The following is a 14,061-nucleotide window of genomic DNA, read 5'->3' on the forward strand; positions in this document are numbered from 1 at the left end:
CCCACTTTCTGAACAGTCGCTAAGCTTGCTCGACATCCCAATGTTGCACTAGGGAGAACGCGGAAATCCAGGCGAGAGAGGAGAACCAGGAATAACCGGACTCCCTGGGGAGAAGGGAATGGCTGGGGGCCACGGCCCTGACGGTCCAAAAGTAAGTATGGCGGTGAGCTGGGCGCTTCAGGATGTTCCAAGAGTTATAGCCCAATAAACACATGATGGAACTAAAGTGTAGTTCTCTTGTTGTTGCAAGGTAATTCGATTATATAATTTTCTTCTTCAACAAGGATTCAGTAAGCATCTACTAGGCTTTCTCCTTGGCACTCAAGAGTCAGCTGAAAAGAAGTCTCTTTTCTGTGATGGGATTTAGGGTTTAGTGCACATAATGATACATTCTCATATAGAAACCCATTCCTAGTATTTATTTATAGAACTTTTACTAGTGACTTCCATTAATAAGCAGAGGCAATAAATAGACAATTGGATAATTCCATTAATAAGCAGAGGCAATAAATAGAAAACCGTATAATTTATTAAGAGATATTCCTAATTATATGCTCCATTTTTTTGGTCTCAGGTTCTGCTTACTAACCATAAGAAAGTATGTCATTTTTGAAATCAGAAAGTAAAATACATCATAAGGCAAAGATCAGTACCATTTCCTTTGGGTGCCATTTAAGATTTGTAGAAGACAAGGTGATCAATTTCAGTATAAACAATTAAAGTAGAATTTTTCATGATCATATAACATTAGGTCCCTTATCATTTTTAAGGTCCAGAGTGATTACATAGTATCTGCTTCAATTTAATCACTGACTTAGCCTATAAGCAAGCTTAATATCATGGGTTCATTAGTGAGAGTGAAATACTTTCTAAAAGTAATGTCTTCTTTCTTTATCAGGATCCCCATGATGTTGTCAAAGAAAAAGGAAGGCAACCATTAATTTTATTTGAATTAATGCTCAATTTCCCCCAAAGAAAAAAGTTGAAAACATAAATCAACAAAGAGAAAGGCAAAGTCTTTTTTATTTCAAAAAATGACCTCAGACAATTTTCACAAATGAAAAATATAAGCACTAAGCTGAACCATATGAAATTGCTGATATTCCACTCTTTTTGACTTACCAGCAGAGAAATTTCATGTGGCTCAATCTTAATACTGTATTGGTGAGGTCACTTATTGTTGGTTCATTTTAGGGCAGTCCAGGACCATCGGGGACCCCTGGAGATACAGGCCCACCAGGACTTCAAGGTATGCCAGGAGAAAGAGGAATTGCAGGAACTCCGGGCCCCAAGGGTGACAGAGTAAGTCTGTTGTTTTGTTTTGTTTTGTTTTAGTTCATTCATTTAGGCTTTCTCAATTCCTCCTGAAAATTATTTCTTGGCCAGGCTTTTATGTCTACCATCCTAAGTCACAAGTCAATCTTCCCTCCCTCCCTCCCTTTCTCTTTCTTTTGTTCAGTATCTATATTTATTGAGAAAAATATACAATGCCAGGCACTGCTCTAGGCTCAAGGGGATATAACTATGAAGAAGAGAGATAAGCCCCTGCCCTCATGAAGCTTCCACAAAGTGAGAGAAAAAGATAATTAAATGAAAAATGGCATTTTGTGTGTTTCCCCAGGGTGGCATAGGAGAGAAGGGTGCTGAAGGAACAGCTGGAAATGATGGAGCAAGAGTAAGTGAAATCATTTCTTTTCCCAGCTAAGCTAGGAATCAACATTATCATTATTACATGAATTTGCCTGAACTTTCCAAAATAAAGTTCATTGTGTTTCCATATGGTCAGAATTTGGAAGATGATGAATTTTGAGCTTTGATGTTGATCAATCATGGATACTCATTTTGCTTACTTTGAATGAGAGCAAGCCAAAAAGTGGTCATTCTTGAGGGAATGAAATAGAACACATTTTACTGTGCATATGAGAACAGTGCTTTAAGCAGTAGGGCCCTCTTTATCTTTCTCCATCTTTTTTATTTCATTTGCAATGTTTATTTTTTGTTCAAGTGTTAGTCTAATGAGCTGTCCTAGACCTCATTCCAGAGCAGGGAAGTAGAGTTTTGCAGAGTAGCCAAGTTGAGGCTTGAGCTGGCTGGACATTAGGGGTGACAAAATTACTGCACAATGAATCGTCATTAATGCTTTCATCAATAAAGAGGATGAAGAAGTGAAATGTAAAGAAGGGTGGTTGACCCCAAGGCATTGTTTAATGTCATGTCAGAAGCTGACCTTTAACAAGCTTTTGATTCTCAAACATAGAATACATTTGCAATTCTAGGGACAGACTGGATATAATTTTTTAGACGTTAATGAAATTATTCTCTCATGTAAGAGCAGATAGATACAGCTGCTCAGACGTTCAACATTTCCTGGAATAATTCCTGATATTTGAGGAATAATTTCTGTTTCAGTGTGACATGGTTTGCTGGTAGTTGTCATTCTGTGCCCTGGTAAGAGCACTTGTACCATAAAAAAGAGCTCACATTGAACCATCGTTAACATATTGATTCGGCACATTGAGCCACTGTTAATGCACTGATTATATTAACTTTTGATAAAGACAATAAAGTAAAATAAAGAAAATTTTTAGTCCGAGTGGTAATTACCCCTTTTTTCTTTTTTCTGAAAATCTACTTAAGAGTGACGTCACACACTTAACTTAGCAAATTATGAACATGAGATGTTTCTTGCCTTGTAGTTAGCTCTAATATTTGATTTTGTATTTCAAGAAAGGTCTAAGTATATGTGGCAGGTTGTTTGTATCTTATGTCATAGATGGTCTATAGTGAGTAGTAAAGTAGTGCAGTTCTGTTTGAAGGAGTGTTGCATTGACAGTTAATTTTAAGGTGAAATTTGAAATATGTATCTATTGTTCCTATGAACTAACTTTAAAATGCAGTGTAATAGAAACAGGACTTGAGCAATGACTACTTTATTTTCAGTAAGGACAATACATTGCTTTAAGGAGGAAGCAGAGCAGACCGCTTGCTGTAATCTCATAGTAAAGGGAAAAAATGAATAACATGTTTTCTCTGTAAGAAAAAATAAAAGGGGAGGGTGAATTTAATGAAGTGATCTTTATATTTAATCTGATTCTTTAAGGAAATATATTAGGTAAATTATTGGAAGAATATTGTTCTATTATAGATCTAGAGAATATATGGTCACAGTTTTCTCATGTTCTTATAAGAATATAAATTTAAGAAGTCCTTTTTGTTCCTTAAATTCCTTCCATAATACATACAAAAATTAAGTAACAAAAGAATAGTTGGGCTGCATATGAAGAGGCAATGCACAAATATCAGATAGAAAATTTGTTCCAGAAAAGACTCCACTATAGTCCAGTTTAAAGATTGTGACCACATGTCAAGAAGACCCAGTTGGAACCTCCATGTGATAGCTCCCTGGGCTCTGAGCATAAAGAACCCCAACCTCAGTGTAGTTGGGTAGTCACACTCCTTGGAATCTTAAGAGAATGTAGAAAACTCAATGCCTTATCACAGTTTCACTTAAAAAAAAATAGAGTGGTACTTTGTTCATGTAATTTAAGAATATAATATTCTCTACAAAAGAAGAAAAGCTTTTTTCAATCTACACTCAAATTTCAAAATTAAATGGACCAGGAAACATAGAAACATTGTAGAAGAGTAGCATTAATTTAGAACTAATGTTTGAAGACAGTATTATGTAGGGATGAGTTGAGATGGATGAAAGAGATTAGAACATTTTGTGGAGAACATCCAGGAAATTGTTTTAGAGTAAAGAGAAAAATCTTAAGAATATACAAATTATATCATTTATTAGACAATGTTTTGCAAAAGCAGCTAAGCTATAACAAAATGGTACCTCCTTTGTTTAATCATGGAGAATTTCATGCATTCTCTTCTTCAATATGTCTATGTTCTGTTCATTGACAGGGTCTTCCGGGTCCCTTGGGTCCTCCGGGTCCTGCAGGTCCCACTGGAGAAAAGGTAAATTGATGTTTTGTGGGCTCAGAGTCAGGAAGTCTGGATGATAGCTCTTTCTCATGCTGTTTTCTCTTTCATAACATGTGGTAATTGGGCAAGATCATCTCAGAGTTCTCCCCACCATCTGCCCTACACATAGCACTCAGTGCCCTCCAGTTGCATTATGTTTTGCTCCTGCTTTGGACAATAACCATCTAACGTCTGCTTTCTAGGGTGAACCTGGCCCTCGAGGTTTAGTTGGCCCTCCTGGCTCCCGTGGCAATCCTGTAAGTGACAGTATTTTGATTGTTTTTTTTAGAGTGGGACTGACCAGGAAAACAGTTCATCATTTTGTCCTGATATTTATATAAAACCATGCCTGTCGGTTCAGGCTATTTATAACTTCTTAGTTTTCAGCTCTTACTTCTCTCATTAAACTCAAAAACTTACCAGTCTTGTTATTTGTATGCAACCTATTAAATCTTGGTAAGCAACTCATTTACTAAATAATTAAGACAGTTTTTAGAGACTTCAGACCTTGGAAATTTTGTTCTATGGCCCTTATCTCTATATCACCCTTAAGAGTCTTCCTCAAGAAATACATCTAATCATCTATCTATACATTTCAAAACACTGTAAGTTTATATAATTGTATTTTTAAATACTGTTCCCATTTAGAATAAAGTGTGAAAGCTACAGTAATTTTGTTTTATCCTAGGGTTCTCGCGGTGAAAATGGCCCCACTGGAGCTGTTGGTTTTGCTGGACCTCAGGTATAATTTTCAAATATCTCTAATTTACGATGAACACTCTTCTTATGATAGCAATAAATTCAATTAATTATCATTGTCCTGTGTGTTGAAGGTATATTAAAGATGCTGGAAAGTTTACAGTTTTCTAGGCAATATTCTCATTTTCAATATATTCTTTCATACATTCTTCCATGACTGGCACTAAAATGGATGGGTTCGCACTATTTCAAATTCTATACTTATTTGGTATAATAAAAATGTGGTGGGATAACTTATTTTCTCAGACTGCCTTCAAAGACCTCATTAGGGCATTTTCTTCTCCTATGCTCTAATACTGAACACAAAGCACCATTTAACAATATATGGTTAAATGATATGTTGGTAATAATTACTGTCGAATAGCTTGTCTGTAAGTGTTATAATTGATTGTTTATTTAAACAATTGATATAGGGTCCCGATGGGCAGCCTGGAATAAAAGGGGAACCCGGAGAGCCAGGACAGAAGGGAGATGCAGGCTCTCCTGGGCCACAAGGTCTAGCAGGATCCCCAGGCCCTCATGTAAGTGGAAAGCAAAACAAACACCAATAACCTGAGTCACATGCCCAATGGTGAGACTTTGTGTTTAGCCCATGTTGCTTTCCTTATAGTGATCTTTTGTTCATGTTTTTCTATGTAGGGTCCTAATGGTGTTCCTGGACTCAAAGGTGGCCGAGGAACTCAGGGTCCACCCGTAAGTTGGTTTGAAACTCTGGGAATTACACACAGCTAGTCGCAGACGCCTAGCACTTCATGGCCATTTTAAAGTTAATCTGAAGCTGTAACAACAAGTTTTTACTTGTATAAGTAAACTGTCGTGGAAAGGGCACTTAAATGGAGATCTGGGTTGCAATTAGTTTTATGATCTTGGAGACCCAGCTGCCTCCCATATAACATAAAGAATATATTACCTATGGAAGAGGTGAGGAATAATGGGGAACTACTCTACAGGATTCTGTGATGCAAAAGATTAATGTGATCCTAGCACGAGCCTTGAACATACTTGTATGTGTTCAAGATAAATGGAAAGTAGAAAGAGAAAAATAGCATCCTTCCTACTGATTAATGCAGATCCATTCCCAAAAACATAGTATACAAGAAAAAAAAAATCTATTGTTTATAACAAGGAAGGGAATCTAAAGCCTAAGCATCCCTGTGAAAAAAATAGATCCCAGAAAGTATATGTAATTAATAGTTATTTTAAAATTGCTTATATGATATTGTATTTCTAGGGTGCTACAGGGTTTCCTGGTTCTGCTGGCAGAGTTGGACCTCCAGGCCCTCCTGTAAGTCAATTCAGTAACTCAAATCATTGGTAGTGGAGTAATCACCCATACACACACATGAAAATACACACAAACACACATATATACACATTATATAAATACACATATATGAGTTACTGTTTATTCTTTTATTTAATCCCTTAATGATTTGTTAACCCCTGTTAACAACCATTATCCTAATAATTCATACACACTGGTATCCTATCAAAGTAAATTCACCTTGAATCATCCAGTCCTTTTTAGCCCCAATGTTTGACTATTACTCCATTTGAGTACTAAATTCTAACGGTATTGTGTGCTAATAACAATTTCCTCCAGTTAGGAAGCATCTCTGAAACTTCGTTTAATAAATGTTATTCTTTCATGATAAGATCAGGTCAGACAGAATAAAATGTTATATATTGACTGATGGAGCAGAGGCTTAAGATGTTTAAAAATTCAAGTTAATTTCAACACACTTCTGATACTGAGTCAAAGGTAATTGTCTGCAAATAATTTAGATTTCCTCCTGGGAAATGAATCTGCAGCTCTGTTTTGTTTAATTTTGTTTAAATCCACTGAATGACTGATTATCTAACAGGAAAAATGGACCCGAGAGGCCACTGCATCAAGTCCTCTAATGTGGCTTCCACTCTGCCATCCCGGGTTTCTTTCTATCTTTACTAGGGAGCTCCAGGACCTGCAGGGCCCTTAGGGGAACCTGGGAAGGAGGGACCGCCAGGTCTTCGTGGGGACCCTGGCTCTCATGGGCGAGTAGGAGATCGAGGACCAGCTGGCCCCCCTGGTGGCCCAGGAGACAAAGGAGACCCAGGAGAAGATGGGCAACCGGTAAGTTTGGCATCTTGGTTTGCGGCCACCTCTATTAGAGATATTTACCGATAGATACCCGTAATATTCACTGCTGAAAAGAAACTGTATACATTAACCTGGGTGCTTTCATAAATCCTTAGGTCCTATATGTTTTAAATTTACACTTCTCTGCTCTAGAAAAAAAAAAGGATATGTAGAAGTATAAAATATAACAGTAATGGGCATGGTGTTCAAAAACTAGAGAACATTCTTTGTTAAGTATCTGTGCTGTATAAAGACAATTTTTTTAAAATATGTTATTTTATTTGATATCTAAATGTCTCGAAATACTAATGTGTTAGGTTACTATTTCTTTTCTTTATTTAAAAAATTTGTCTTTTTAAAAAGAGGAAAAATAGTTGCCTGAATAGTTACCTCTTTCATTCCTTCAGTATTCACATTACTCTTCAAGTTTCTTGGAAATCAATGAGCTGCTTTCACCTTTAAACAATGTTAGAGGCTCTATGTGGAGTATAAATTATGACTACTCCTATGTAGTAGGGTTTTATGAAACAGAATTGGTTTTTTGGTCTGAAAAACCTATAAAGCTGTGATCTAGTCCTTGCATATGGTTTTATCCTGGAGGATTTCTAATTATAGTTTATCCTCAAAATTAGGGTCCTGATGGTCCCCCGGGCCCAGCTGGAACCACTGGACAAAGAGGAATTGTGGGCATGCCAGGACAGCGTGGAGAGCGAGGCATGCCCGGCCTGCCGGGCCCAGCGGTGAGTGGCCGTGTCGGTCAATATTTCATCTGATTATGTGCAATATAATTTGTGAAGAGAGAATTTATCTTTTATTTCTTAGTAGATTTAAAGTCTTTTTTAGACACAAATTCTGAGTATCGTAAAAACCTTTGAATTTGAATGTCAAATTCTTTACTTAAGCACCTTGCAAAGTCTTTGAAAATATATTTATTTAACCCGGGGACCAGAGAAGTAGACAAATAAGGATATGGATTTTGGGTGATTCTAAATTTTTCTTCAAAGATTAAAAATACCCGTGGAGCTAGAGAAAGGGGATAATCTCCTCTGGTGAGTAGGTAGCCTCTTTTTAAATAAACATGCCTAACCAAAACACCCATATTTCACAGTTCAGAGGGCAAGTTTTCATAAATCATCAAAGGGAAGAAGTAGTTGAACCAAAGTAATATTGGAGGTGAAAGTGGGGTGAGCGATAAAGATAGACTCTGAAAGTAATCTCCTGTTCCCTGGAGGCTGCTAAGAACCTCACATTCCCTGGAGTGGGGATAAAAGTTTGACTTACTCTTAGCTTTGAAGAGATTAAATTTTACCGCTAAAAGTTTACATGCTTGTGGGGGAAAAAAATGATGTTTTTATACGGAATGTGGACAGAGATGTACTGTTGGGACCTTGCAACTGGGGGAATGTGGGTAGAGATCTGAAACCAGCAAACCTGGAGTTAGGGAAGATTTTACTGTTACCAGAAGTGAGCCAAGCACCCAGAAGCACAATCTCCCAATAAGATAGTGAAACTCAAGTGCTGGGATACAGAAATAAAGTGAGTATTGTGGGATAATGGATAATTAATATTATAGAAGGCGGAACTGAGGTGCCATTTGAATAAATGTAGCCTTTATGTAAACTGGCTTTCTTACATTTCTTCAGAAGTGGTTGACATATTTATATGCTTATTTCAGGGCACACCAGGAAAAGTAGGACCTACTGGCGCACCAGGGGATAAAGGTCCGCCTGGCCCTGTGGGACCCCCGGGCTCAAATGGCCCTGTAGGGGAGCCTGGACCCGAAGTGAGTGCTACATCAAAATAACTCTCCTCTTGTCATCTGGGTGTCATGGGAACAGCTTTTTTTTTTTTTTTATTTAGAAATCAATTTAGAAATTTAGAAATCGATGGCGCATTTGACCGGAAGTTTCTTAGTGATGTTATTTGATGTACTTTACTTCCCCAGTGAGTTGTCTACATGAGGACAGAAAGAGAAGGTAATAAGCACTGACTTCATCTAGTCTGGAACCAAGGATTTTAGTTGATTTAGGTTGTTGCCAAATTGTTTTGAAGGTGAAAGGACACATTTATCCATCGTTTATCTTGTTATTTCACTCTATAATGGCATATTTCTCAAAATTGCCAAGTTTTGTGGTAATAGGATTAATATGACAATTACAGCTTGTGAAAAGAGAAAAGTAAGGAGAGATCATTCTACTTAAATATCACTATAAAGTAACATTATGCATGTCATGTTCCCTGAGTCTCATTTGAGAGGAAATCAATTTTTGAAAAGTGATTTGAGAAGTTATAGGTTGGAATCTCCTCTGTCCAGTGCTTTCATGGGTAAATTACCAGACAGTGTCACATTTTCTTGAAACAATCAATACCTTTCAGGGCAATTTTTCATCAAATGATAAAAACATAGTTCTGAAAAAAATCAAAGTAATGTAGGAAGAGAAGAATGTACATTGTAAAAAGTTATTTCATATCTAAACCCAGTTGTTTTATTTTTAAACTTCAAGGATATTGTTTCGATAAGCTTAAGATATGAAAGGGAGGAAAACCATTCACTGGTGATACAAACAAAACCTAAAATTCCAAGAATAAAATTATTGCCTATGTATTTCAAAGGATTTAGGATTCCCCCCCCCCCAGTTTTAAAATAAAAAATAGAAATGAAGAATTTAGATTAAATGCAGGACGCATTCTAGGAGTGCCTGGGGTGGGCTTCCCTGGTGGTGGGGCCCCTCCAACTGGTGCTGCCTGGTCTGAGCCCACCATTGAAGAGGTTGATTAAGCCAACCTGAGCATAGATTTAGTATTGTTCCACACAAATCACTGAAGGACCCAAATTTATAGCAAATTCCATGATAGTTTTAAAGTTGAGCTGCCATAGTAAATAACTGGGTATTCTTAATGCTTGAATATGGACTATGTGCACGGGGCAAGGAAATAACATTGAACTTTCTAAGCACTGGATTGTAAGTGGAAAATGCAGTGTCTTCTATAAAACTGTATTAAAATTGGCACCAAAAAAAGTAAGAATGTGTTAATAATCTTACAAGCAATTCCAAGTAATAGAAAACATGGCAGAAGACTTTCTTCTACTAAAATTTCCATAAGTGCTAATTTATACTTTATGGAAGAGAGGTGGAAACATGCTGTAATTTTTCTGGCAATTGGAATGAGATTTTTTTCATTACTCAGTTAACTCATTTTTCAAACATGATTCTTTATAGGGTCCAGCTGGTAATGATGGTACTCCAGGACGGGACGGTGCTGTTGGAGAACGTGTAAGGGCACTTTCACTGATTAGAAAATCAGCAGGAATGTAAATCTGAAATCTTTGTAATACTAAAGAGTAAAATTTACCCTTTCTTTCATAGCTCTGGGGCAGCCCCGATTTTCTTGATAGTAGCTACCTTTTCTGTAATATCATAATTTAGGTAGATCTTGTCAATGAAATGAGATTTGAGTACACAGCAAAGTGAGATGGCATTTCTTATTAATTGTAGGAAAGCACATTGCTTTCATATCTGGTGCAACATGAAGGCTTTGGATGAGGATACAGATGAAGTAGCCTCAATTTCAAACTCATTCACAAAAGTACAGAAGCAGAAATAGAGCTGGGTGATATCTAAATTTCTCTACTCCTCTCCTCAAGTGAATGCCCCATGAGAAAATAAACCATGTGGCTTTCTACATATCGTATATCCCATGATGTGTTCTAAATCTTATGACTTATGCTGAACTGAAAATATCCCCAACTTTTTCTGAAGTCCCAGTCCCTTTGGGTAGTCACACAGTTGTCTCATATCAGTCCACGGAGGGCAAAAAATCAGTCCCCCAGTCTAACGTCTATTATGACACAATGACTCTTTTCACTCTGAAAGCTCATCATGCAGCAGAATGGGCTCTAAAGTCAGACAGACTTTGACTGGAATCTTGATTCCCTTAAGTAACCAGCAGTGCAGCCTTGAACAAATATTCTAAACCTCAGTTTTTAAATACTTTAAATAGGATGACTACTTATTCCCCTGGACATTTGTGCATTAAATAGCATGTTTAGAGTATCTAGTAGGCACTCAAAAGAAAAAGAAAGAGTTTTGAGAAATCTTGGAGTAAGCCCTCCCCCCATCTATCATAAAGCCAGGGAATGCAAATTCTCTTGACATGTGGATTTTTCCCTTGGTCAGTATACATTGTACAATGCAGTAGTCTTCAAAGATTTTGCAGATGTCTTCCCTGGTATAATTTTGAAAATCTAAGAACCCCTATGCACAATTTAAGTTGCCATCACATTTTATTTTAATCATAAGTTTAAATAGTTGGAAAGGGGGTAATCATTGGTAAATTCTAAATGTGCTTTCAATATATATATATTTTTAAATCCTGTATTTGCCCATTTAGCTTATCCAGTGTATTACATGCCCATTCTCTAGCCTAATTGCCAAGGTTTATCCTGGCTGCCAAACTGATCAGTCAAATAAGAACTTCTGCCAGCAGAATAGGTCTGACTCCATTTTTCAGGTCAAATAATTATGATAATACATGTTCATATGACAATAATCTCACCTCTGACTTCCTAAGGAGACAATAAGATTTGGAGCCTTGTCATAGTTGGGTCACCTGGATGAAATAAGGAGCAGCCTCTTTCTTTCCAAATACCTCATTGCTTTATTCTCAAGTGAACTATGCATTCTGGAAAAGTCCTTAGTTTGGTGGCCAGAGGTGTTCACTCCTTGGGGCACTACGCCATAATAAGATTGCAGATAGATAAGAATGCTTTTCCTTTCATAAAATGGGAGAGGGGTGATTATTAAAGAGGAAGTAGGGAAGGATACTTCAGATCAGTTCTCTGAGAGAACACATGTGGAGTTGAAAATCTAGAAAGTGGTTTCCTTAAAATTTTCCCAGTTTTCACACTCTGGAAAGTGTTTATCCCAAGTGAAAGGATACGCTTGAAGACTGCTTGGTGTAAGAAACATGCTAAATTCTGGAGGTGACACTGTTACACTCCAGTAATCTTGACTGTGGGAGTCATAGGGTAAGAGTGAGGGGAGGGAGGACATCTGAAATTGGGGGAAATATTCTTATTCTTTTCAGTTTGATTTATTAGTAAGTAAATACAAGTAAAATATTTAAGTAAAATATAAGTTGAATAATAAAAATCAGGTTTAAAAAAGGTATAGGGCGCCTGGGTGGCTCAGTTGGTTAAGCGACTGCCTTCGGCTCAGGTCATGATCCTGGAGTCCCTGGATCGAGTCCCGCATCGGGCTCCCTGCTCGGCAGGGAGTCTGCTTCGTCCCCTGACCCTATCCCCTCTTATGTGTTCTCTCTCTCTCATTCTCTCTCTCTCAAATAAATAAATAAATAAAATCTTTAAAAATAAATAAATAAAAAAAATTAAAAAGGTATATATTTTCTTACCATGAATAGTATGAGCATATAGAATGCCGCTGGTTTAGGATAAATATGAAAAGAATAATACCATGGTTATTCTCGTCAGGGTGATCGTGGAGACCCTGGACCTGCAGGTCTGCCAGGCTCTCAGGGTGCCCCTGGAACTCCTGGCCCAGTTGGTGCCCCAGGAGATGCAGGACAAAGAGGAGATCCGGTAAGGAGAGTCAGTTTCATCCTGACAGTTACAAACATCAGTGTGCCATATTGTGAGCTACATGCATGCACGCACAGAATCATACAAGCACATTTGATTAAGGACTCTAAACAAAGAATGATAAACAGCCAATTATGACTTAAACTGTTTTAATGTTAATGGAAAACATTTGGTTTCTAATAGATATTCAAAAATCCTGATGCTTTGAATTTCATCATCTAAAGATGTTGTGATTGATAGGAAATGTAGTAAGTATGCATCATGGTAAATTTAAGCAAATAATGTCTTAGCGTAATCCACTCAGGGGATCTTCAGTCAGTGAAGTCAATTAATGAAATTGACTAAAGAAGTGTCATTGGGGTTGTAGTGAACACATCTTATGCCTAAGGACATTAGCTTGATTTTAATCAGTTAGACATAAGAGTATGCACGTAGATATACATAAACATATATAAGTATCCAACTTATGTATTTTTGAATTCTGTATCTATATAGTATATGCATATTTTTTACACACTAATTTTTGTGAAAATTTCTTCTAGGGTTCTCGGGGTCCTATAGGACCACCTGGTCGAACTGGAAAACGTGGCTTACTTGTAAGTTCTCTGTTTTTCTTTAAAAATAAAAATCTTCTCACATAAAATATATATACTCTCAAAGAAGCACAATTTAAGATTCATAAATGAAAATTAGCAAGTTCCTCAAACTGTGGACAAAAATATTAATTTAATATCCAGAAGTTTGTATTTTTTTATAATTTTAACATATGTCCTCTGAATTTCACTGTGAATTCTTTCAATAATCAATAAAGACCTTTAGAGTCATAGGTTTCTCTCAAAATAATAGGAATCTTAGTGCCCTTTTTAGAGATTTTCTAGAAATCACATAGGAAAATGGGTTTGAAATCTCTTTGTAAACTTGAAAAGTGCTAGTCAAATATTTTTTATTTTCAGCTAGACTACTCTGCTCATGTTCTGATCTTTTTGCTATTTGCAATTACTTCCAGGTTAATGATTATTATATAGATATTTTACTGTGAATGAATCATCTCTGATGGCAGCCTAATAGGCCATGTTCCTTTCACACTCATTATATAAATTAATATCTATATTGATGAAGAAAAATTATAGCCTTAAATTCATGGCCTATTATTAAATCATAATTCTCAGCTTTGATTTGAGCCTCACTGGAGAAGATTTCATAGTTCTATGGCATGTCAAGTGAATGATTTTCTAACTAGTTACAAAAACAATGTGGTTTATTTTTCATGATTAAGTGAACTTTAGTTAGTAATTTAAATAGGTGCTTTCTGGTTTACTTTATTTTCAATTATGAAGTTTTAGGACACCCCAAGACAAAAGAACCTCTCTAATGTGAAAACATTCAGGCTGATTTTAGTATTTAAATTTGCATTACTATATAAAATATGTAAAAGTAACTAAGATCTACTCTTATTTTTATGATAAAAAGATTCCCATACTGTTTGACAATTAGGATGTCCAAATTAAAAAAAGATAGAGAGAGAACCAAACAAAATAACAAGAAACTAATAAGAAAATAATTAACCTGAGAGCCAGTCTATTTGATGATATTTTCCATTCTCCAAAGT

General features: G+C 36.5%; 1 protein-coding gene across 1 annotated transcript in view; it reads left to right on the top strand.

Moving 5' to 3' along the window:
- The window catches only part of COL5A2 (collagen type V alpha 2 chain), a 139,757-nt gene that overhangs the window by 114,375 nt on the left and 11,321 nt on the right, over positions 1–14,061 (top strand). Inside the window, exons 33-47 of the mRNA XM_081813982.1 lie at positions 53–151; positions 1,195–1,302; positions 1,622–1,675; positions 3,916–3,969; positions 4,179–4,232; positions 4,664–4,717; positions 5,148–5,255; positions 5,374–5,427; positions 5,966–6,019; positions 6,686–6,847; positions 7,486–7,593; positions 8,529–8,636; positions 10,075–10,128; positions 12,345–12,452; positions 12,995–13,048. Of these exons, the coding sequence (XP_081670108.1) occupies positions 53–151; positions 1,195–1,302; positions 1,622–1,675; positions 3,916–3,969; positions 4,179–4,232; positions 4,664–4,717; positions 5,148–5,255; positions 5,374–5,427; positions 5,966–6,019; positions 6,686–6,847; positions 7,486–7,593; positions 8,529–8,636; positions 10,075–10,128; positions 12,345–12,452; positions 12,995–13,048 (1,233 nt within the window). The remainder of the gene's footprint in view (positions 1–52; positions 152–1,194; positions 1,303–1,621; positions 1,676–3,915; positions 3,970–4,178; positions 4,233–4,663; positions 4,718–5,147; positions 5,256–5,373; positions 5,428–5,965; positions 6,020–6,685; positions 6,848–7,485; positions 7,594–8,528; positions 8,637–10,074; positions 10,129–12,344; positions 12,453–12,994; positions 13,049–14,061) is intronic.

This window comes from Leptonychotes weddellii, chromosome 3 (genome assembly GCF_054177405.1).
Source record: "Leptonychotes weddellii isolate Sample4059 chromosome 3, ASM5417740v2, whole genome shotgun sequence".
Lineage (NCBI taxonomy): Eukaryota > Metazoa > Chordata > Mammalia > Carnivora > Phocidae > Leptonychotes > Leptonychotes weddellii.